Below are 24,589 nucleotides of genomic sequence, written 5' to 3' on the forward strand. Positions count from 1 at the left end.
AATTGCATGCTAATACATCACTTATGTTTATGTGCCAGTCAATTCCTCTAGAATTCTATTACTGTATATGTGCATCTTTTCTACCTACACACAATGTGTTGGCCATCCTCTATTTGTACATGCCCCATTAGTAGGTTGTCCCATTGGTGGTTGTATGTGCCCTGGGCCTAGTAATAATAATAATAATGGTTTTATGATGTAATCAAGAGGTACATGGGGCAGACAATAATAGTACCGGAGGTAAAGAAACTTATAATTACATCAAAGGTCTGTTGGTATCCAGTACCAACAACCCAACTACTTACTTAAAAATTACATATTTTACAACTACATAAATTGCACAGTTTACAGGTGAAGAAGTGAGAATACAGCACTCGATACTGAAACAAGAATGCTTCGTCCATGAACTGAGATGGGGGACACTCCATAACTGCCCGTGACATCTGAAACAGGGACCCACCATCCACCACAGCTGACATCTATCCATATAAAAAATGTGGGAGGTGGTTAAAGTGTTCACATCAGCTGTCCAAGCTGATAAGCCTCGGTACATGTCATCATGCCTTCAGTATACTGATTGAGCTTCAAATCCACAGAACGGAAGGGGGTAGGAAATTAAGCGATGGAATTAAATTCCTTCATCCATTCATAACTTCCAGTAACATAGCAAGGGAACTGAAACAGAACCATGAACTGAGGTGGGCACACTGTACCCAATAAGTAAGATAGAAACATATTATCTCTCATAGCTGGGATGAGAACATGATATCTGTTAACTACTGAAACAAGAATACATTATCTATGTAGGAACACTTTATCCATACTAACTGAAGATAGTAGCACGATATCCATGAGCTGAGGTGGAAGCACACTATCCATAATATTGTGGACACGCTGCACCAAAAAGCTAACAGAGATAGGAAACCAATACATAGTGCACAAGCTTTGGCATTTCACTACTGTTGTTAGGGTCCAGGAGTTCTTTGACAACGCCAAGCTGTACCATGATGAGAAAGTGTACCATGTGCATTTGAGGCTTGGTATGGTAGACCTGACAGCAAGATGACACTAGGTATGCAGCTGGTAGCCTGACTGAGAAACTGCATTGAGGTCGGCTGTAACTGTCTGGGCAGGTGCAAGTACCTTGGATACAACAGAGTAGTCCATTCACGGTGCACGCCAAAGTAAAGTACTGTACCCTAGCTGGTAGAGCAGACATTACAATTCCAGGAACTGAAGGGTCCACAACAATAGGAAACTGAACTTGAGTGGAGACAAAATGCAGCTGTCACTCTGATACAACTCTTGCAGCAGCAGTAAAGTATCCTGCTTGTTTCCATTAGCTGCTCTTTACCAATCACGTGCTGGAGTATTTGAAATACTTTATACTAGGGCACCCACTGATCTGTATGGAGCAAACAGGCGTCACCTCAAGTTAACACCCTTTAACCTGCAGTTAAACTTGTAATCACATGGCAACAAAAGTTATCAAAAAGTCTAAATTTTTCAAAGATTACATATATCTATGCCAGCTATGAAAAATGGTGTAGCATTCAAAACAAGCCAGGGTTCAATATCTGCTTAACTATACAAGCAAAACACACTCTAGCTTTTATAAAAGTATGTTAGAATAACCATGATTGGCATATGTATGTTTATATCATGAACATGTCAGCTGGTGGACACATGAAAACCTTACCGTATTTTTTTAGATATTGATGAGTGTTCAGCAGGCTCAGATGGTTGCAACCACATTTGCAGTAACACTCCAGGAAGTTATATGTGTAGCTGTAACACTGGATACAATCTGGGTAGCAATGGACAAACTTGTGAAGGTAAATAATAATAACATGGTAATTAATCTGTATTTCAATAAGATTCATATACAGATGTGAATGAGTGTTTAGACCCATCATTAGCTGGAATGTGTTCTCAGAGATGTGTCAATGAACCAGGAACTTACAGTTGTGATTGTAATAGTGGATATCGACTGGCAAGTGATGGGACAACATGTGATGGTAGGTAGAGAAAATTCTATTTAGTTCACTATTTCAAATGATGTGGTCAGACATTGACGAATGCTTGGACAACAATGGAGGCTGTAATCAGGAGTGCACTAATGCCATTGGTTCATTTGAATGCAGTTGTCTACCTGGATACTTTCTATCTGATGATGGCCTTACTTGTGTTGGTATGAACTATCATCATGTGCATTATAACTGATTAATAATAACAACATGCATGAGCTAGAGCTGAAATGGTACTATCTGGATATCCTAAACTTGAATATCCTACAGATAGTGACATCATCACTTACTATAAAAATATGACATATTATGCCATGAACCCACTTGCTATACTCATGATTTAGACCAAAAGCAAGCATAGTATTCTTACAACGATTGGGATTGTGGTATAACAATCAGTGTAAAGCTAGGTTTTGTATCAAAGAAAATCATCTTTAAATTGTTAGCAACTATCCTGATGACTTCAAATTACTATCCGGATATTGAAATACTACCTGGATATCTGGATAATACGGATATCTGTTTCAGCCCTAGCATGAGCCAACCACTTTTTCTCTGAGTTTAATATTAAGATTTGACTTCCAGGCTTTTAGCAATTATAAAAGTCATTAAATTTAGGTTGAAATGCAGAAGGAGGTCCAGATCCCAGTTGTCCTATAGAGTCACTGCAGGATAAATAAGCAGTGCCAGAAATAACGGTTGGCCAATGGCCATTTTCCAAGCAAGTTTCCATTTCGACCAACCATTTGGTGCTTTTGATTGTATAGCTAGAGTTCTACCATGGCTTCTGCTCTTGCTTCTGCTTGTTGGACATTCAGCCGAACAAGTATGTGTTGTCAAAAGATCAAATCACTGCTGGTCTGAAACTTTTTCTGCAACCAATAGAGTTTTGATGTGAAGATTTGAATCCCTGGCTTTTTAGTAGCCTCTGGCAGGTCCTTATAGAGTGGGATAATAATAGCATGTAGAACTGCCTCCATGCAAGTGCAGTTCATTAATATTATCCAGGCTTTAAGTTGGGAACAATGATAAATAACAACTAAAACATATCAAAGTACAGTATTATGTAAAAATATGCATACTTCAGTCATTCTTTGCATACGAACACATACAAAATGACATCAATCTCTAACTTTTATTTCCATAAAAGATCATGATGAATGTGAAGCTGGAAATCACAGCTGTACGCAAATTTGCAGAAATCTTCCTGGAGCACATGAGTGCTTGTGCAGAGATGGATATGAGCTGCAGGATGATGGCTACACTTGTACAGGTTAGACTATATCCTTCTCCTTCATATGTATGTATCATCTATACCACAATAGATATCAACGAATGTGAACTAGGTTACTGCAATCACTTCTGCAATAACACAGAAGGAAGTTTTATTTGTTCATGTCAAGATGGATATGCTTTAGATGTTGACAACAGAACATGCATAGGTGAATTTAATGCTTTCATTCTGGAATTTGTACACATTATAACACTATACAGATATTGATGAATGTGCTACAGACAATGGAGGATGTGGTCACTTTTGTTCTAACTTTCCTGGTAATTATCAATGTAGCTGTCGAGGTGGATACACTTTGGAGGAAGATGGTTCATGCACAGGTAATTCCAGAGGGTTGTATATATACTCTTGCGTTATTTACTTTAAAATTATGTATGAATAACCTGCTTCTTCTTTTTAGCTCAACCTTGTCCTATACTAATGAGACCACAAGATGGTGATATAATGTGTACTGGTCCTCAAGTTACTGATGAAAGTTGCTCATTCACATGTGAGCTAGGATACCAGCTGATTGGATCAGACAATCAGACATGTCTTCCCGACAATACTTGGAGTGGTGACCCTGTGTCATGTATGATTATGTCCTGTCCTCAACTGCAAGAACCTCTTAATGGTGCTATCATATTGCCTTGTCCACACGAGTTCAGGTCTACTTGCAACCTACGCTGTGACTATGGATTCTATAGTAATGACATACTCACTCAATCATGTGTTCTTTCAGAAGATAACAGTTATGTGGAATGGACACAGTCATCCACATGCAACGGTTAGTTGCATCAAGATCTATATGGGCCCCCATATAAAGTATATAATTATTATGAACTCATGGCTATATTGTGGCATTCAAATATATTTCTTGTGCATAGAAAGTAATTTAGGTATCTAACAAATTTATAACAGTGTATATTTTCTGTAGCTATTCGAGCATGTGAACCATATCCATGTCAATATGCTGGAGTATGTACAGCACTTGGTCCACGAGAATTTGAATGTGATTGTACAGGAACAGGTTATGAAGGCGACATGTGTCAATATGGCATTGTAGACCTTCCACAATATCCTACCCTAATTGCTGAGGGCCCTGCTGAGTTGATTACAATATCTGCTAGACCAGCAGCATTCATTACAATTGAGTTTGTTTCTGATGACCCAAGTAATTTGTTCTTTGATCCACCTTCAGTAACAATTCACTATCCTAATACTTCTGCAAATTTTACTGTCCAAAGTACACTACCAAATCTTTACACAGTAAACTATGTGATTACTGGCATGAGTTCTGATGAGTTTCCTGCACCAGAACCCAGTACTGTACTAGTTACCTCTCTCAACTCTGGTCCACCAAATAGTTACTTCACTAATAGAGACCTAGATATTGGATTACTACAACCAGGTTGTTGTCAGCCTCCAGATAATATGCCATCTTATCAATGTCCCAATGGTGGACAAAATTTGTTGATTAATTCAACTTGTAATTGGAGACAAATGGACACACAACTAACATCTGGAATAGTATTTACTACCTTAAATGGACTGACTCTACCAGTATCTATTAGTGGGATTGAACTAGAGCAATCTAACAATGTTGTGTCAGTTAATCAGCTCAGCATAAGTGACTTGAGTGAACCATGTACTGCATGTACTTCAGTTAGGGTGGGTGGTAGTGTTTCTGATGTTGGTGAGGACTCTGTACCATCTTGCACCACCATATTCGGTCCTACCATTAATGACTTAAATGACTTCCTTAATGCAGAATCATTGGCTTATTCATACTTTAGATATGCTAATTCACTCTATCCTTCATGGCTTAATTTACAACCCATTAATGGTGACCGTCGTGTTCATGATACAAACAGCTATCAAGTAAGACTTGCTGACAGTGCTGAACTGGAGGATATTGGGTGTGAAGGTCTTCCAGCAGTTGAAGATGGTCTATATTCTGTACTACAATACTCTGGTGAACTGAATGTTAGCATTCTAACCATCGGTGTACATGAAGTGTATACTCCATCTGAGGATGCTTCTCCTCTGTGCTTTGCGGTAAACTTGTGTGAAGGGGCAATGCCACCATTTTATGTAGGCATTCCAATAGATGCACAATCATTCTTTAAAACATTACCATTTGTAAGCAACTTGATGGATAATGGATGGGTTATAGACAGTGAAACATTGGCTGTAACAGTTGGTAACAATTACCTAAATGTTGATGTCATTAATAGATTAGCCGGTCGTCAGTACTGGAATGGTATCCAAGATTTCACAGTTAGTGACCATTTCAACCAAGCATCACTTGCAGTACAAGGAACAGTGAATAGAAACTTCACTACAGGTGACATGATGTGTTTAATGGAGTTTGATGGTTTAACTTCCATTCAGTACTATGATTTGAATGAGGTATGCAAGAATTAAATTCTCCATACAAACTAAAAAAATCTAATCCTTTTGTAGGCCTACAACACAGGATTGCAGAGAAGATGGACTGGAGCAATGGATGGGAGTATAGACTTGACAGTGCAAGTGGTTGTACAGGGTGAAAGCTCTAAATTGGTTTTGGAGGCAGCAGAAGATCCTGGACTTTTCTTTATCGGAGGTCAGCTATGAGTCACATACCTACATACATACAGATGTACATTGAACATTAAAATGTATACTTTAGATAGCCTATTGATTCATGCATATAATTTATATCCATAGAATATGAAGAGAGATGCAGACCCAGTACAACACCATCTGGTTTATCCTTTACTCTCACATACATGCCAAGTACTGACAATACTGGACTACTATCAACTATCTTCAGAGTTCCTCCTAATCTCATATTTGATCTACCAACACAGTTCTCATGTCCCATGGATACATTCGTCACTCTTGACAATGACATGAGAATAAGAGGAGTTCAATTTAGATCACAATGTGTGGATGTTAATATAGGGATGTTCCAATTCAATGGAATACAATTGATCCACACCCTCAGTGTGGTAGGTAATGTTGATGACTATGATTACATCTGTGTGTCTGATGATCTCATCAATGATGACACTAGAGTCTACCTGCAATCAAAGTTCTCATCAAGTTCTGATAGTCTTCAGTTGGGTTATTTCATGACTGTACGACCAGATGATAATCTAAATGTCATGTCCACTACTTTCTTTAGACGTAATGCTATTTATGCAAGCATAATCAATCGAGTAGATTTTATGCTGTTTGGAACACAATTTACAAATGAAGTAAACATAGATCAAGATGGACTAACATTTTCAGCAAGTTGTAACATGTTTGAAAATTATCCAGTTCAGCTCACAGGCGCAGCTAACCAAAACTCTGAGTGGAATGGGCTACCCATTGAAATCACTGGACAGTTCTTAATGGGTGAAACTAATATCCCTTATCTTCTCCAGCATGAAATCCATCAATACGTTTCCTTCATTGCTGAGCGAGCTCGGCTGAGTGAGCAAAGTGCTGTAATGTCATTACAAAGAGCTAGAGCTCAATTTGAGCTCGTGAATAATACATACCAGACAAGGCTACAAAACTATGAAGCTATATGCGGTGAGTATGCCAATGCTATGACTGAACTTGAAAATGCAACCAATGAGCAGAGTGCAGCTCAGCAAGCAGTTGATCTTGCTGAAGATGTATTGCAAGATGCTCAAAGTAGATTTAACAATCTTTGTGAGATACAAGTGTGCAATGACATTTGTGTACCTGGTACAGTTTGTGAAGAATGCACTGCCACTGTCAGTTCAACCATTCAAGGCACATGTTCCGCTCCTTGTCAACTAACAGAAACTGTCAATACATTTGTTGGTGTACGTGCTTATGGTTGCTGGCGTTGGATTAATCAGCTTCAGTGTGTATACCTTTGTTATTGTCCTTCATGGTCGATCTGTGTGGCTGGCAGAGCTTGCCGCTATGTATCAGTATGTGCACGCACTACTTGCTATGAAGATGTTTATGAACCAGTGACTGTAACATACACTGGTACTTGTGTGGTTCAGTGTGATGCTGGTATTATGTCAACTGATGTTGTAGAGCAATGCTGTACTTTGTCTGACTGCAGTAGCCAGGTACCAGACAGTAACTGTATACGAATGAATAGTGAGTGTCAAATGGCTAGAGATATTGCTTATGCACAATTGGAAAGATCAGAATCCTCACTGTATGAGCCATTAGAACGTCTTGATGCTGCTAGACAGAGGGCATCAAGGGCACAGATTAATGTTGTACGTCTAAGATCAGAAAAAAGGATTGCTGAACAGTTGCTAAACCAGTCAAGGACAGCATATACAGCAACACAGGAAAGTGTTAGTTTTACTGAAATGGTACATCAGTATTTATTGCAGCAAATCAACCAATCCCTAATACTTGCAAATGTTCTTGATGAAATGAGTGGGCATATAGTACAAGTTGACAGTGTTCAGTTTACAGTCACTGTGATAACAGAATCTCCCACTAGCATTCCAGTTACAGTTAATTATTTATTTCCTCTACTTGGGACAACACATACTGAGGAGATTATTCTGGACTTTGAGTATATTGAAACATCATTAATGCAGAGAGCCATTGACCTGACTAATGGGGCATTTAATTTACTAGGCCGCAGAAGAAAAAGGCAAACTGAAGATACCACTGTTACAGGGCAAAGAGAAATCACGAGGACTGCAATGTATTATGGAGAAAGGTGTACTGACATCAGGAACCTACATGACTACATGAATGAACTAGTAAACTCTTTGAAAATAATTGCAAATGTGTCTGAATCTTCTCAAGATGTGGTTATGGAAAATGTCATGGCACTAAGTAATCTTTCAGCTGATAGTATGAATGACAATACAACTAGCCCAGTTAATTTAACATATTTAGAAATGGAGTTTGGCGTTACAGTCAACATGACGGAGATGTCAAATGATGAGGCATCTGCTATCACCAACTTGTTGGATGATTTGCAATCTCTTACACTACAATTGGCTGCATCTATTGGAGAGAACAGTTTTGCAGAATGGCAAGTAAAAATGGAAGATTTACACAACCAAACAGGAAGTGCAGCTGGGCAAGCTTGTTTTGGATTCTCCGACTGTTTAGTGACGGTTGGTGAAATTACTGCAAACCTGCTCCATCTCACACCTCTTTCTGAAGCTACCACACTTCTTGCTCTCCTACAGGAAGCTGAAAGTGATTTACTAGACCTAGCTATCCAAACCAACCTGACAATTGATGAGGCCATTAGCAGAACTGATAAAATCCTTCTAGTCTTAGAAGAACTCTTAAAACTCAACTATTGGTGTGCTTCTGTGCCAAACATTACTGTACAGCCAGAAGAAAGGGTCACTACACAAGAGAACAATACAGTACTTATAGCTTGTGAAGCAGAGTCCATGGCCCCTGTAAACTACAAGTGGAAGAAGGGCAGTACTGATGTTCCAGGTGCAAATAGTAGCACACTTGTTTTACAAGACATCAAATTTGCTGATGCAGACAATTATACTTGTATTGCTACCAATCATATTGGTTCAGTAACCTCAATAAATGCTTCAGTAGAAGTTCAAGAACTTCCAGCATTTTTCTTACAACCAAGCCATCAGGATATATACTTGAGGGACCAGAATGGTGCACAGTTTAAATGTAATGCAACAGGATTTCCATACCCTGGCTTCCGATGGTATAGAAGACTTCACAATGAAACAGAATTCACTGTTATACCAGATGAAGATGAGAATGAGTATACCATACCCAACACTGTACCAGAACATGAAGGAGTATACTATTGTGAGGCTCACAATGAACAAGGAGCTGTGCAGTCTAGACAAGTGAACCTCACTGTCCTTAGGACTAGTATAGCACAACTGGCACAATACTTTACTTTGAATATTACAGCCATAACTAATGACAGCATTGATGAAGTTGTGGAGGAAGCATCCAACCTTACTCTAGGATCAGGAATGATGGACTCACCACAAGATGTACTTATCCAGCACTTTATCACAGTTGTTAATAACTCCATTAATATGCAACAAGCAACAACTGAAGATGTCACCATCACTGAACTTGATGACATGTCACTCTCTGTCACATTTGGTCTTTACAGTTACAACATCAGTTACACTGAAGAAAATGGTAATAACCTCTTGCTTATTGGTCCAGAAGCTAGAAATGAGTGGGGAGTTGTTCGTAATGAACTTTTGGGTTTTTTGAGAAATGACAATGTGGCTGTCTCAGATGGTATAGCAGCATATCAAGTATCATCATCAAGTCTACAAATGGGAGACATTCAATTTGCATGTCCTCCTGGATCAGCTATATATGAAGACAACCAGTTCTTATGCGGTGAGTAACCAACTGGTGAAATATAATGTATGCCAAACAAACATGTTAATAAATACATTATCAATAGAATTTGCCAAAACGCAAGCTTGTAGCCTAGGATATTTTGCTAATAAATGTGCACTTTATGGGTAAATAATGAGTGGCTGAAATAGAGACTATAAACCTTTGCTTGTCAAAATGCATTTCAGAGAAAAGATCAGCATACTCCAATAGAACAGTCAGTTGCTTGATTATTTTATTAGAGTTAGTGACTATTCTATTTTCCAAGCAAGGATTTATGGTATGGTATAAGTATTCTACCTATCATGCTAGCATAATCGGTGGGTCCCTATTGTAGTCTAGTTGTTAATTACCTTGAGCTACCATATATTTGACCGGTTAATAGCCGCAGCTTGTATAATGGCCACCCCTGGATAGTAGCCACTTCACAGCCTAGAATTATAACTGCCCTTGGATAAGAGTCATGGCTTGTATCTGAATTATACTGATGTAAGTGTTGATAAGACACATTTGAAGCAGAAACTGGGCAAAGGAGTTGTTTTAAGCCAGGAAATAGTATTTTGAGAGAAATTAAAATGAACAATAATATTAAACAAGGCCAGTCACTTATGAATCCATATAAGTGCTGCAGGCTGCACCACCTTTACATGCATAGTAGCCACAGGGTTTTTGTTGCTGAAAGTTATAGTAACCACGGCAATTAACCAGTCAAATACAGTATCTAAAGAATATACAAAATGGATTTGAACAAAGGCTTACGGTATTAGCACTTGTATTGTATTTGCATATCCATAAATTAATATTGCGTATTGTGCCATGTCATTATCTCACAAATTTCTGTTAACAGTGAGTTGTCCTGCTGGAAGTTATCAAGTTGACAATGAAATGATACAAGTTAATGATGATGGTTCAGAGACTGTCATTGTGATGCCGGAATGTGTGCTATGTCCTACTAACACCTATCAATATGTACAAGGACAACTCCAGTGTGTATCATGTCCTGAATACCATGTGACACGTAGTAACAGTACTAGACTATTGGAGGATTGTATCATGATGTGTCCACCTGGAGAATACTCTAATGATGGGCTGGAACCATGTAACAAGTGTCCTACAGGAAAATATCAGTATTCACATGGTCAACTGGAGTGTGTGGAGTGTCCTGAAAATCACAATACTCGCAATACTGGCAGTCAACAAATGGAGGATTGTCTGCCATTGTGTTCTCCTGGAGAATATTCTGATAATGGATTTAAGCCATGTGTTGAATGTCCTTGTGGTAGTTATTCTGATGTATATGGAGCTGTAGAGTGTTACAATTGTTCCACTGTTGGAGCACCTGAGGATCAATGTATGGGTGAGTAACTGCAAATATGAGATGTGCTCTATATTTACACCTCACACATGACCATATCAATAATGTTTGCTCACATAATGTATTGTAGCTCTGCTAATATGTGCTGGCAAGGTAAATTCCCTATGTACCATTGTAAATGTCCATTCTATACACAGTCAGAGTAAAAACAAGGAATTTTATTATAGTAGTACATTTCATGAAGTACATAACACTGTTAGAAAGAGTGGAGACTGAGTCACATTCATATGGTACTAAAAATACTAATATTCTAAATGATAAAAACTAGACAAGATTTTACATATATGAATGATGCGTGGTATTACAACATAGCTCTGTGGGAATCCCTACATTGGCATGTCATTTATATTATTTTGTTTTGATGCCAAAGTAGGAATTTTCCCACACAGTTATGTTGTAATATAGTCATTCGTGTAGCTAATCTTGTTTTACTATGGAGTGAAACACAAGACCATTGGGGAGAGATAACATGTTCACCTCTTTGTATTTGGCTTTCACAAGAATGTAAACAGTCTATGCTTGTAAATATTTTTGGCAAAGTTTATAATCCAAACTTCAAACATTTGTCCCTCAAAATTACCACATTGCATCTCATTATAATAATAGCAAAAATGTGACATTGATATTTTTAACAGAAAAGTGCTCTACTGGCCTTGGAGACCAGGAAGAGGTAAGTCACACTACTCAGGAGTGTATAAGTACCACAAGGTAGTACTTATACATTCCTGCTATACTAGCATAACTGTACTTTTCTGGATAAAATAGAGTGGAAGTGGAGCACCAATAGCAGCTATTGCAGCTGGTGCAGGTGGAGGAGTGGCTGCTATTGTTATTGGTGAGTCTCATAATAACAACACTACAATAATATCAAGTGTAGTAGCAAATTCACTGCACTCACACTTAATTTTTTTAACTTCTTCCAGCTGCAGTGGTGATAATAATAATCATTGTGTTGTCAAGAAGAAGGAAAGAGTCTGACCAAGAAAGACTTATCAAGAATACTAAAGATGACAAAGGAGATGTCTACGATGATAAACGACATTACAAATATGATTTTAAGAAAGCTGCAGAAGACTATACAGTTAAGCATATGAAAGAAAATGAGATTGACGAAGAATTTGCTGAAGCAGAGGTGGTGAATAATCCAGTGTACAGCCCAGAGGGTGCTGTATTTGATAATCCAACATACTTGGTAAGTTCATTGTCTTCAATTATTGCTTTAATTTATATCATTTTATGCAGGACCCTAATTAACTGGTCATTAAGCTGCTGTTGCTAATATTTTAGTGTTGCAATTTGTATTAGGACACTTTTGTAGTTGTAGAAATATCATTATATATTAAATTATTAGCAGAATATTTTATTATATGTATAAATTATTATTGGCATAGTTACTGCTATACAAATGGCTTGACCTGGGTCCAAAGTAGTATTAATTAGTTACCAAACAGAGGACCAAATTCACGCAATGATGCATGCAAGTATATAATAATTCCCATGCACTTTTAACTCTACTGTAGACATTTACAGGTAAACTCTCTGAACTACTGTGTACCAAGCTGCAGCAAAAAAGCAGTTTTTAATATTCTTTGTATGTATACAGTGCTACCAGACATGAAAGGAAAGTGATACTGCAAATAGCATCAGTGTGTCTATATTTGACAAAATATACATATATGGCTTGGAAAGCATGAATCAAGCATGGTCATCTTGGAGGACACTGTGGATCTATGCAAAGCTTAGCTCCTGTAAATTCAGCAAGTGCTCAAATGTTGATGTCTTGGAATTATTCCTTTCTTATAGTTTTTTGCATAAAATTATCAGTAGTAGTGTTGAAACTAATGCAGTATTCTCTCAATAAGATATCACGAAACACAAATCCTACAAATTTCACTACAAAAGTGTAACACACCTTCCTTTATATTTAATAGACCCTACGCCAATCAGACCTGCTTGTGCTTGCGCTAAACACTGTCAGAAATAATAAGGGGCTCCTCAATAGCAAGATTTGAAGGTGGCACATCCTTATGTGATGGGCAGGAGGGAAATATGAGAGCAGTCTAACTCACTGTACATGTAGTTGAGGTTATTAAAGAATATCACATATCAATGCCTGCACAACTGGTGCCAACTAAATGAAAAACCTCGGCTTCACCTCGGGTTTTTAAAATCATGAAGATCCTTGTGGCAGGTCTTTAACTGTTACTTAAATTGTGGCTATATTCACTCATCTAGAAGAGTATACAGGAGTCTTCTTTCTTCAACACTGCATGCACAGTTTGTTATTGCCCACCACCATCAACTGATTGTAAGCTGGGGTTACTAACCAGTTGAACAATTTAAAGCCAATCTGTTTATATGTTAATATATAGCTCAAATGATCCAATAAAAACTGCAATTCTTGGGTGCTAGGTCACCATGCACAGAAAGCCATAATTGTATGAAATGTGTCTTTCCACCAAGCGATCTAAGTAATATTGCACTTAATCCACCCTAGGTTAGCAGTGCTCCCTCAATTATCTGATCCCCTTGGGACCAAGGCATATTCAGATAATCAGAAAGCTCAGATAATGAAAGCCCATTCATTTATATACAGAGCCCTGTTCAAATACTCTAATAGAACATACATTTTGACAAAATACTCTAATAGAGCAGTCAGTTGTACTGTTTGGGTAACCAAGTGTACTGTATGGCCTATTGACAATACGGCCTTTGCTCCTCTTTGTATAACATGCATGTGAGAATGAACCACAGTATATCAGGTGTTAGGGAGCCATAGTTTATTATTTATTTATTAAGGCTTTACAGCACAAGTGCTGAAGGTCTGTAGGGCACCTGGTCCTACAGCCTGTTAAAGTTGTTACAGAAAGTATGTTTGAAAAGATGGAGGAAGGAGAAAAAATCCATAACTGGACCTAGGCAGCCTCGAACCTGCAGCCATCCGATTAACGCTCAAATGCTTACAGGAGTCTGCCAGACGGTCAGGATGTTTTCTCCTTGTCAATTTCATGTATATGTATCCATAGGGACTCTAGTGAGTGACTTACTATCTCAAAGTACCCATGTGGAACCAAATGGACATTGGTTTATTTATTATAGTTTGGCTCTATAGCCAATTAATTGTTACTGTCTATGTGATCAAGATGCGGAGCAACTAAAGGGAAGGTGACTGTTTACAGGGGGCTTTTGGCCATGAGTGATGGTGTGCAAAATTAATATTGTCTTTTGCCTTGATTGTGTCAGCTTTTGTTCTGTAGCTGTTGTATACTCTGTAGTGTTTAGGGATGAGCCTATTTTGCTTTTTTTCCCACCTATTTTTCTTTCCAGCAATTCTTTTATTTTTTACCTATTTTGCTCAATATTTTGCTCTAAATTTTTCTATTTTGCTGAGCATCAGTAAAAATTAATTGCAGTATCTCTAGCTTACAAGTATGTGTGACTGCTCTATTAGAATATTTCGTACGTAGTGACTGCTCTATTAGAGTATCTCGATCTTTAGTCACCATTTCCTATGAGCATATGTTGTCCTAATACTATGCGTGACTGTTCTATTAGAGTATCTCGATCTTTATCATACAAAATGTGCCAAGTTGCCATTCCTTGGTGCCCATTTTTCCAATTTTCCACCTATTTTTCCAGCATTTTGCTCTTTGCTTTTACCAACGTAGTTTTCCAAAAAATTTGCCGGCAAAATCGGCGCATCCCTAGTAGTGTTAAGAGTGTAAGTTTGAAAATGCTTGTGACACCTAACTTGCTATATACATGCATGGTCTTCCTGATACATATGTTACTTTCCACACCTCGTCTGGTACACATGTAAATGACCACACACACTTCAGTACTTTTTAAAGGTCTGCATAAATAACATCTGAGAACACCCTAGGTTGAATAGTCAAACTTTTCAGGATATATTTAGCTAACATGTAGTCACCAATGTTGAACATATACGTAGGTGACAAAAGAATATATTATAACCATAGGTATATATATATATGCCTTACACCCTTTTCATATGATCACTTTAAACCAGGCTTAACCCACATTCAACCCAGGTTAATGCGTTCACATGAGCTTAGTCATAAAATGTCATAAGCAAGTTCAACCTACAAAGCAATAGGGTTCAACCCAGGTCGAACTCGAGTCTGCAAAGCCGGTTGTGGTTGTTGGTGAATACATAAAGTGCTTAGAAGACAATTATCACTCAATGAATACCATCATGTGATGATTGCTTGTGAAAGTGGGTTGAAAGTGGGTTACTCAACCGGGGTTGAACCCACTTTTGAGTGTCCGTGTGAAAATAGTATTAGAAGAACATGAGAGAACATGTAGCATACTGTATAGCATGCTGCGTGGAACATGTTCTGCACATGTTTTTTATGTCGCAGAAGAAAGAGGCAAGTTGGAGATAACATTGTTGAAGGACAAAGAAAAATTACACCATGTACAAGAAATGCAAGGTATAAGGTGTAACAACATAGATACATTTTTCATTCTGCATTTTTAGAATCATTTGACACATTAGAAATAGTTTGTAAAGAGTTTTGGAGCTCACCCAAATAGTCTTTAAGATTTTTGATACTAAATTTAACTTCTCTATGTTTCACACAATAGTGCAATATTGTTTTTATGTCATTGCAATTTAAGGGTTAAATTGATTTTAATAAATCAATCACTATTTAGCAACGTGCTTCCAAAACTTTTATTTCCATGAATAATAACAAACTCCACATTTTGTGTTATTCCAGCCTTAATGACTCTTGATCTAGCTCTGTCTAAAAAATGCTTCATGATAAAATACTTTCTGATACAACATAACTGGCACTTCTTCCTTCCTCAGCTAGAGCTATAACAATTTTCTCAGTGGCTATAGATTTCAACACAATTATATCGTGCAGTCAATCACCACCATTACCACTATCAGAGCATATTTGGTAATTTTGTGAAATGTATATAATATAATGGAGGACACAAGCTGTTCTATGTCTTACATATTTATTAATATTAGAGCATCAGCAAGTAGAATCAACCATGTGAATTTGTTTACAGGTGAAACAGCGTGACCATACATTAAGCTAGGAACAATGAATAGCTAATTGAATTTTATTAGCAAAATTAAATGGTTTTCATAAATTCTACTACACGGCATTTGTAAAATGTAAATTGCAACAAGGCACAAACTTCAAAGATTTTAACTCACCTGCCTACATATTTCATCTGTATTATCTGAGCCTACAACAAACTAATGTAAACACTATAGGCAAAACAATTACAATGAATTTAAGTCTGGTCCAAGGCTACCTCCTTAGATTAAAAGGTGAAAAAACCATAAATAATGTACAAAGAGTGGCATAATCGTGGTGGTTTCCATGGTAACAAGTATATAAATAAGTAACAACCATTGAGGATAATCATGTGCAAAAAGCAGAAATAAGATATGTGGTGTAGATCTGAAGTAATAATCCACTATGTGAAGTTTAAGAAGCTGATACCTTGTTCCATCATGGCAACATTAATAGGAGCCATATAAGGGAAAGCTACTGATTCAGCATTGCTATCATGCCAATATACAATCTACTAACATGTGTCTTTCAGGAAATTCATGATAGAATTGGCCACCTTGAATGGTACATGTTAATTCACACTAAAAATTCCAATGGCATTATACACAAGCGGTGAAATTTGTCTTTTTAGGCCAGGCAAACATGACTCAATGTTTCTCATCACCAGCCCACATCACTTTCCACCCTGCCACCTCTACATTTAATAGAACATGTACACTAACATTTCGATGTTTAGACAAACTGGCAGCTAAGAAACATTTCACGAAGGTAGTAACATGTAAGCATAAGCTAAGAGAGCTTTGATATTCCTTGTAGTGGCAGATAGCCTGCTGTTGCTATTTATTCATTGTTATTAATACTGTGCAGACCTCCATTTGGGAGTACATACACACAGATACATACATACAAAAGACGTGTACAAGTCTATAGCTGGGTTGATACATAATAGTCCACAATCCTTTTCTTAAAGTCATCTGTATTTGTGCTTCGCTGGGAATTGTTGTAGCTGGGAGGCTGTGGCAGGAAAAAATGAGTGTAAATATACGTTTATATGTGAGTTGGCACCTGTCTCAGTGAATCTCTGAGAATGTCCTCTTGTGTAGTTGATGGTGTAGGAAGGTGGTGGTTGGGGATAGAGAATTCATTATGTAAAATTTAAAAACATAATACACTGGGAGATTTCTCGTCTACATTCCAAAGACATCCAGCCAAGCGATTTCAACATCCCTGTAACACTAGATGTAAAGCCATAATCACTAGTCACAAACCTTGTAGCTCTATGCTGCACTGATTCAATCAGATTAATGTATGTCTTCGTAAATGGTGACCACACAACACTGGCATACTCCACAACTGGCCTTACCATAAACTTATAGCAGGCTTCTTTTACCATATATATAGCTGGACAAGAACCAATGTTTCTTTGTAAAAAAGACTTAACTTGATTTGCTTTATTAGCAATCTTCTTAATATGTTCATTGAATGTTAATTGCTCATCCAGAGTAACTCCTAAATACTTAGCATTAGACACTGATCTCACCTCCTCACCATTCATATAATAAGATATCTTATGGGATTTTGTTTGTTTGCAATGCTATGATTTTGGGGTACTTCTTTCAATAATGAACAATGAAAAATGACCACTGCTTGCATCAAAATTGAGGAAGTGGCTGATGAGAAACTGGTAATCTACTTTGCCTGACCTTATACAGTGACCAGTCCCTTGTACATAGCTAGTCACTGAAAGGCTTTATATCTAGACAGCTTCCATTTTATTAAACTAATGACATGTGCTACTCTATACTGTAATTTGTTTTTTTCATTGTAAAATAATTTTCGTATGCAAAACTTGTACAAAAATGTTTAAAATTTGAAATCTTTATCACAATTTTTTGCACAAAAATAAAGCAAATTACAGTATTTCGGAATGAAGGCTTCATACTCTGATGATTACCAAGAAAACTGGTCAGTTAAGCATAGCATACTTCATTACAGTAAATAAATTTTCAGATGCAGCCATGTACAATATAGATCATAGTTTCATGTTAGATGGGCATTGCACAAAATGAGAGAAGGTTGTATCATCTGGTTGTGTATATACTGCAAACTGCAAATGTTTGATCAGACCGCAAATATGCCAGTATTCTTCAATCAAGACTCTATAGAGTCGTACTGATATGGTAATCAGTAGAAACCAACAATTAGGAAATCTGTTGTAATTGGTTGCAGTCAGCAGATTGTTAGCCTATTCAGCTTCAGTACTGGTGTCAAAGGCTCTGCAGGCATGTACTTAGGTGATTTGTTTGTGGTTTGTGGTAACCACAAAGCCAACAAACAGTGATGGTCCAGCGATACTGTTGTTTGAACCAGTTCTTTTGATCTGATACCCTGCTATAGTCTTATTACAAGCAGGGGTATGTTGGGGTGAGCAAGTACATGCAGGCAGGCAGGCAGGCAGGCAGGCAGGCAGGCAGGCAGGCAGGCAGGCAGGCAGGCAGGCAGGCAGGCAGGCAGGCAGGCAGGCAGGCAGGCAGGCAGGCAGGCAGGCAGGCAGGCAGGCAGGCAGGCAGGCAGGCAGGCAGGCAGGCAGGCAGGCAGGCAGGCAGGCAGGCAGGCAGGCAGGCAGGCAGGCAGGCAGGCAGGCAGGCAGGCAGGCAGGCAGACCAAATTTTGATTTTGGCAATATTTTACACTTCAGTAGTCATCTGTAATACTTTTTTTGCATTTAATGCTACGTATATTTTGACATTAGAACTTTTTTGTAAGGAAGCTTTTTGTCATGCACATGCATATAGGTTGACTATATGGTGGCTTTTATTGGTTTATTTATTTAATAGTGGTTCTAAAAAATGCTAAGTTAATAATACCATACATTACATCTACGATTTGTCCAATGTACTACATCTAGCAAAGTGTAAGTGGCCATAACTATGTCAGATGGCAAAGAATTCCAATCAATTCATTCTTACTGCAAACCTATATGTCTTCACATTTGCTTTGACATGAGGTTTCAGCAACTTCAGTCCATGTGCCATAATCATGTCCATCCTCAATCTTCTGCAATACAATGAGGGAAAGTTTAAGGGCTTTGGTTTATCAGAATAAGTCAGGTGTGCAAGATTAGGTACCAATCTAGTAACTCTTCTTTGAACAGCTTCCAGAGGCAGCATTTTTGGAGGGAGTCTATTAGTGTTTTTCTAGTACAGGTATAATGTTCTAGTATAGTTCCTTTAAGTTAGTATTAGTTCTAGTATTCCTTGTTAAACAATAATAGTTTGTATTAGTTCAAGTATCCATGGCTGAAACAATTTTGGTAGTATTATAGTACCTGCATTTTAGTTATAGTACAGCACTGATGCTAAGAATATACTTGATCACTAATTAGGTGCATGTATTAGAATTATCATTCTATACCACTTTGAGAAGCAGAATCGAATCAAAGATTTAATAAACATCCTACCTGAACAACATCTACATAAATCTCTTTCTAAGTTTTTGTCTGTCATATGGTTTTGTTTCCCCCTTGTCACCTCTCTACCAGAAGAAAACGTTCTTTCCACAGGAGTGGTGGTTGCTAAAATGTCACAAGCCACTCGAGATAGTAATGGAAAGTTGCAATTGCCTTTGTTCTTACAAAGGTTATATCATCACATATGTACTTCAAAGTCAGGCTTTAATGTGCCAGATAGTCAGTTCACCAATTAGGTTCCTGCTAAATCTCAAACAACAGTAGTTTGCAGCACTAAAAGTTTTAGTTTAGTTCTAGTATTGGTACTATAAAGCTATAAATATTAGTTTAGTTCTAGTATTGGTACTATAAAGCTATAAATATTAGTTTAGTTCTAATATTGGCACTATAAAGCTATAAATATTAGTTTAGTTCTAGTATTGGTACTATAAAGCTATAAATATTAGTTTAGTTATTGTTCAAAAACTTAAAAACAGCACATTTCTAGAATAGTTTCAATTTTTTAAATAAATTGTAATGGAATTTAGTTCTAGAACTAAAAAGAAAAGGCTGTCTTTTAGTTCTAGTTCTAGTATACTAGAAAACACTAGTCCATCATTTGGAGGGAATCCCTACTACTGTACTGTATGATGATGGGACACGTACCAGTATACAAGCACTCGACTTGTCAAAGGTTTAGTATGTACATATGATGAAAAGTTAGCATGGTTGATGGTGCCATTCATAGCTTCTATATACACACCAAACAAAAATCATTGTCATCTCAAAAATGATTCAGATAAGTACATGTTACCATGATTTATTTTGCCAATATGTGTATTTGTGTATGGGATTATACCACATGTTTTAAATGCTTTACTGCATGCTCTATTGGAATCAGTATATATATACAAATAGTCCTCAGTTGATTCCAATGAATTGTTTGTTCTTATGGCAAGTCTGTATACCTATATCAAATATTCACGGTATGAGGAAACAACATATCACAAGGTTGCTAGCAGGCCTTCAATACAATATAAGTATAATCTAGTTAGCTATACTGTTATCAACGTTCTTGGAATCATATTCTACTCATGTTGTACTGTAAGCCTTCTGTTATTATACTATCACTTAATACTATTACATATAGCATGAGTAAACATGCAATATAACCTTATCTTGTGCAGGATTCATGACACATAAGTGATCATTCATCAACTAGATCATGGTAACTATCTATACAAGTTGTTTACCACACATTCACAGTATATGAGGAAACAGCATCCCATATGTATATAGTATGAGTAAACATGTATAGCATGAAATATAACCTCATCTTGTGCAGGATTCATGACACATACAATGGTAACTAACTATATATACAAGTTGCTTACCACACATTCACAGTATGAGGAAACAACATTCCAGATGTAGTATGAGTAAACATGTAATATGACAGCATGGATGATAAAAGTATGTGCGTATTTGATTTTTCTTGGGCTGTTCCCCCTGGACGCATCAGTAATTACTGACTTAGCTATATAGCATGATAATTAACTTATTTCTCAACACTATTACTGACATTATGTCCACTATCACTAGCAGTCTTAATGATTAACATGTGGCAGCACACTTGTTAAAAAAATTATTTCAAGTCATTTCCTTTTACATTACAGTTGTGAGTTCACAACAGAAAATCGCCAAGCAGGCCATATGGAGTCTCTGGCTATAGCTATACCCTTAACATACAACTCTTCAAGACCATCTTTGCTACTCTTAAAAGTGAAAGATATACACCTAGAAAACATCTGGGTAATTGTCCAAGGGTGTCCATGTCTCTAACCTCGTGTTCCAGCTGGCCAATGGAATTTCAAGGTACCAGCTGAGCATTCCCTTGTGGGGGTAGTTGGAAAAGGCGGATACGGTCGGACGCAGACATGGACGCGGACACAGACAATTTTAAAATACACTTTTACATTTACAAAACAGTTATTTTTCATACCTAGCGTTGTTTTTACAGCAGCATTCACTTCCAGACCCAGGCGTCGATCTTGTCATAGCCCTTATCGAATTGAATTGAATTTGGTTTAAACTCCTATATTCGGCATAGCCGTTCTTCCATATAGGAGGAGTATACACAGTACATACATTCATACATATAGCTACATATACATAATATACATAATATACATATGCAGCACTTACGTACATACATACATACATATATGCATACATACATACATGTAGTATAATATGTTACATAATAATTATTACAAAAAAAAAAAAAAAAAAAAGGACGCAAACTTAAGTTTTAAAATCAGTAAGTAAATGGTGATGTAAAGTGGAAGTAAAATTCTTGATAGTTACTGATATATAAATTGTTAGGTAACTGATTCCACCATCGTCATTTATTCCACCATTCCACCATCGCTTATCCATATATAAGCGCATGAGCGAAGATAGACTAGCACTCTAAAGACCATATAGTGTTGTATACGTGCTCTAGAAATCTAATTCAGAGATTAATCTAGCATGTCCCAACCTAATTTCATAGGCCAGGTCCTTGAAACCCTCAACACTTGGTATAAGCGCCTGCGCCTTATACTAAAAGGCATAATATTGTGGATTTGGCCTGCTAAGCTAAGTTGCATGGGGCATACAAGCTAATCTCTACAATTATATAACTCTGTATTCGACTTTAGAGCATGTGTACAACACTATATGGTCTTTGGCATGCTGTGGAGTGCTGGTCTAGTCCATTTCATTTCAGTTCATGGAGAGAGTGCAAAGAAGACAGAGCTACTAAATGTGTTCAGGATCTGTCCAGTTTAGAGTATGATGAACGTCTGGTTACCCTCAAGTTTCCTACATTGTCATATCGAAGGCATCGTGCTGACATGATTATGGTATATAATATCTTACAAGGGAATGTTAATCTTCAACCTGGATTATTCTTCCACCTGAATTTGTCAAGTGCCACAAGGGGACATGACTTCAAACTTTTTAAACCTCATGCCCAAAAGAACGTTCGCAGCAAATTCTTTTCAGTAACTAAGAACCATCAACTCATGGAATAATTTACCCAATTATGTAGTGTCGTCTAATTCCACTGACAATTTTAAAATTTTGATTGATAACTTTTATTCTTAATGTAATTGTTTATTGTAACGAGCAGGACTCACAGGTGTAATGCCTTTTTCTCTGTATTTAATAATAATAATAATAATTAATTAGCAAAGCCCCTAAAGGGATAAAACGCTAATACAAAAATTTAGTGCTTCGCAGGTGCACTTACAAATGGATAAGCGCTATGACAAGATCGACGCCTGGGTCTGGAAGCGAAGACTGCTGTAAAAACAATGTTAGGTATGAAAAATTATATTAATGTAAAAGTGCTTTTTGAAAATGTCTGTGTCCGCGTCTGTGTCCGACCGTATCATTCCCATGCAGTTTTATCCTGTGAATGCTATCCCACTAGGGACCTGCGGCGAGAAGGCATAAAGCCTGTGAATACAGGAAGTCAGAAACATGTAACTAAAATGTGAAGAATGCAGTTACTGGCACACTTCTCTAAGAATCAATTGTAAAAAGCAAGTGTTTATTTACTCTAGGGCTGTTAAGAGGGAACTTTCCCCCTAAAATCTCAGACTCTCCCTAAAACTACTATACACTCTATACATACTTGTTTCTGAATGGCACACAAAACTATCAAAAATTCCCTCAGACACCATCTCAGAGTGTTTAATATGTAAAATATACCACTTTAGCGTGGGCGTTCAAAGGCGCCGCTCGGTGTTTAACTCGCATATTGCCCGGGCAATATCATGGGAAAGCGGTTTGCCAATGACTTTGATACCCAGCCAGTTCAAAGAATCGATGCGCTTTGACTCATTATATTGAGCGACATAGAGCTTTGTATTGTGGGACTCGTTTTTGTAGTAGTTGCTAAGCTTAGCACATTTGTTAAGATAGGATAGTTGGTTGTTACTAAAGGTTAATGAAGGCATTAAATAATCGTTTGGGTGATTGTGGATGCGTATTTCTACCCACCGCGTATCAGCCTTTGAACAGACCACGGAACAGCAAAGCTACTACTACTACGTTGAAATAGGTTAGTCACTTACAGTCCTAAGTACTTAACTTAATATAATAACTTACTTACTGTCCCAATAGCGAAGTTAGTTGGCTTAACTTAGTACAAAAATGATAACAATATAAACTCCATCCCACAATCACAAGTTTTCTAACATTGTGTGTTGAAGCATAGTAACGTATTAATGACGTTTTAACATGGAGAACGTTTTGATGGCTATTAGCCCACGCTATTAAAACCACGATCGATCTTCAGATGCTACTGTATAAAACAAATGGGATGAGTTCTCAGTAGTTCTTTCACCTATTAGGTGAGTACGCCCCAAGTGATATATTGTTAGTCTCGCGTGCCATGCGAGACTAATCACTTGTACCATGGCTGCTTGGGATTTTGCTGACATATACACCCGCAGCCCTCGGGTCTGTGACCCTCGGGCTTTGGGAATATATATCAGCAAAATCCCTCGCAGCCATGGTATAACTATTACATAAACCCAACATTAAAACACTTTCAGATTTGGTATCAGATGGTCTAATTTTTAAAAATTTCCTTGGGTACATATATGACCGTTATATTGGATCAAAGGCTATATACTTGCAGGGGCAGATCTAGGATTTATAAAAGGGGGGCTAACTCAAGGTACTAATCTCTTAGGTGGAGGTGTGCTTGTGGAGCATGCTGGAACTAGGGGGGTCTGGGGGCATGCTCTGCCAGGAAATTTTTGAAGAATAGATGCTAAAATACTGCAATTTGGAGACATTTCCACATAAAATGCATATTTCTGCCTGTAGATATTTTATATACTGCCTTTAGATAGATATTGCAGCATTTGCTAATCGAAAGGTTTGGGTAGGTTCAGACAACCAAGCACATGATGCACCCTCTCATAATTGCATGCATGATGATAGAATAATAATGTTGCAATTGGAAAATTTTGAAATTTGAATGATACGAGATTGGATCTGAGAGCA

The 24,589-nt window shown here is 37.5% G+C and overlaps 1 protein-coding gene and 1 long non-coding RNA gene across 2 annotated transcripts in view; one reads left to right on the plus strand and one right to left on the minus strand.

Moving 5' to 3' along the window:
• Positions 1–12,385, plus strand: part of LOC136269120 (uncharacterized) — a 49,292-nt gene extending 36,907 nt beyond the window's left edge. The window contains exons 5-19 of the mRNA XM_066064594.1: positions 1,713–1,835; positions 1,890–2,018; positions 2,069–2,191; positions 3,178–3,300; positions 3,353–3,469; positions 3,522–3,641; positions 3,722–4,087; positions 4,238–5,712; positions 5,767–5,908; positions 6,013–9,642; positions 10,490–10,999; positions 11,653–11,687; positions 11,783–11,852; positions 11,941–12,209; positions 12,260–12,385. Coding sequence (XP_065920666.1) covers positions 1,713–1,835; positions 1,890–2,018; positions 2,069–2,191; positions 3,178–3,300; positions 3,353–3,469; positions 3,522–3,641; positions 3,722–4,087; positions 4,238–5,712; positions 5,767–5,908; positions 6,013–9,642; positions 10,490–10,999; positions 11,653–11,687; positions 11,783–11,852; positions 11,941–12,209; positions 12,260–12,271 — 7,244 coding nt within the window. The 3' untranslated portion in view covers positions 12,272–12,385. The remainder of the gene's footprint in view (positions 1–1,712; positions 1,836–1,889; positions 2,019–2,068; positions 2,192–3,177; positions 3,301–3,352; positions 3,470–3,521; positions 3,642–3,721; positions 4,088–4,237; positions 5,713–5,766; positions 5,909–6,012; positions 9,643–10,489; positions 11,000–11,652; positions 11,688–11,782; positions 11,853–11,940; positions 12,210–12,259) is intronic.
• Positions 12,386–16,889: 4,504 nt separating this feature from the next.
• LOC136269141 (uncharacterized) lies at positions 16,890–23,959 on the minus strand. Its single transcript, XR_010707231.1, has 3 exons — positions 23,684–23,959; positions 17,143–21,640; positions 16,890–17,091 (listed from the first exon to the last, which is right to left on the minus strand). It is a non-coding gene; the product is annotated as an uncharacterized lncRNA (long non-coding RNA).
• Between the last annotated feature and the right edge of the window lie 630 nt (positions 23,960–24,589).

This window comes from Dysidea avara, chromosome 10 (assembly GCF_963678975.1).
Source record: "Dysidea avara chromosome 10, odDysAvar1.4, whole genome shotgun sequence".
NCBI lineage: Eukaryota > Metazoa > Porifera > Demospongiae > Dictyoceratida > Dysideidae > Dysidea > Dysidea avara.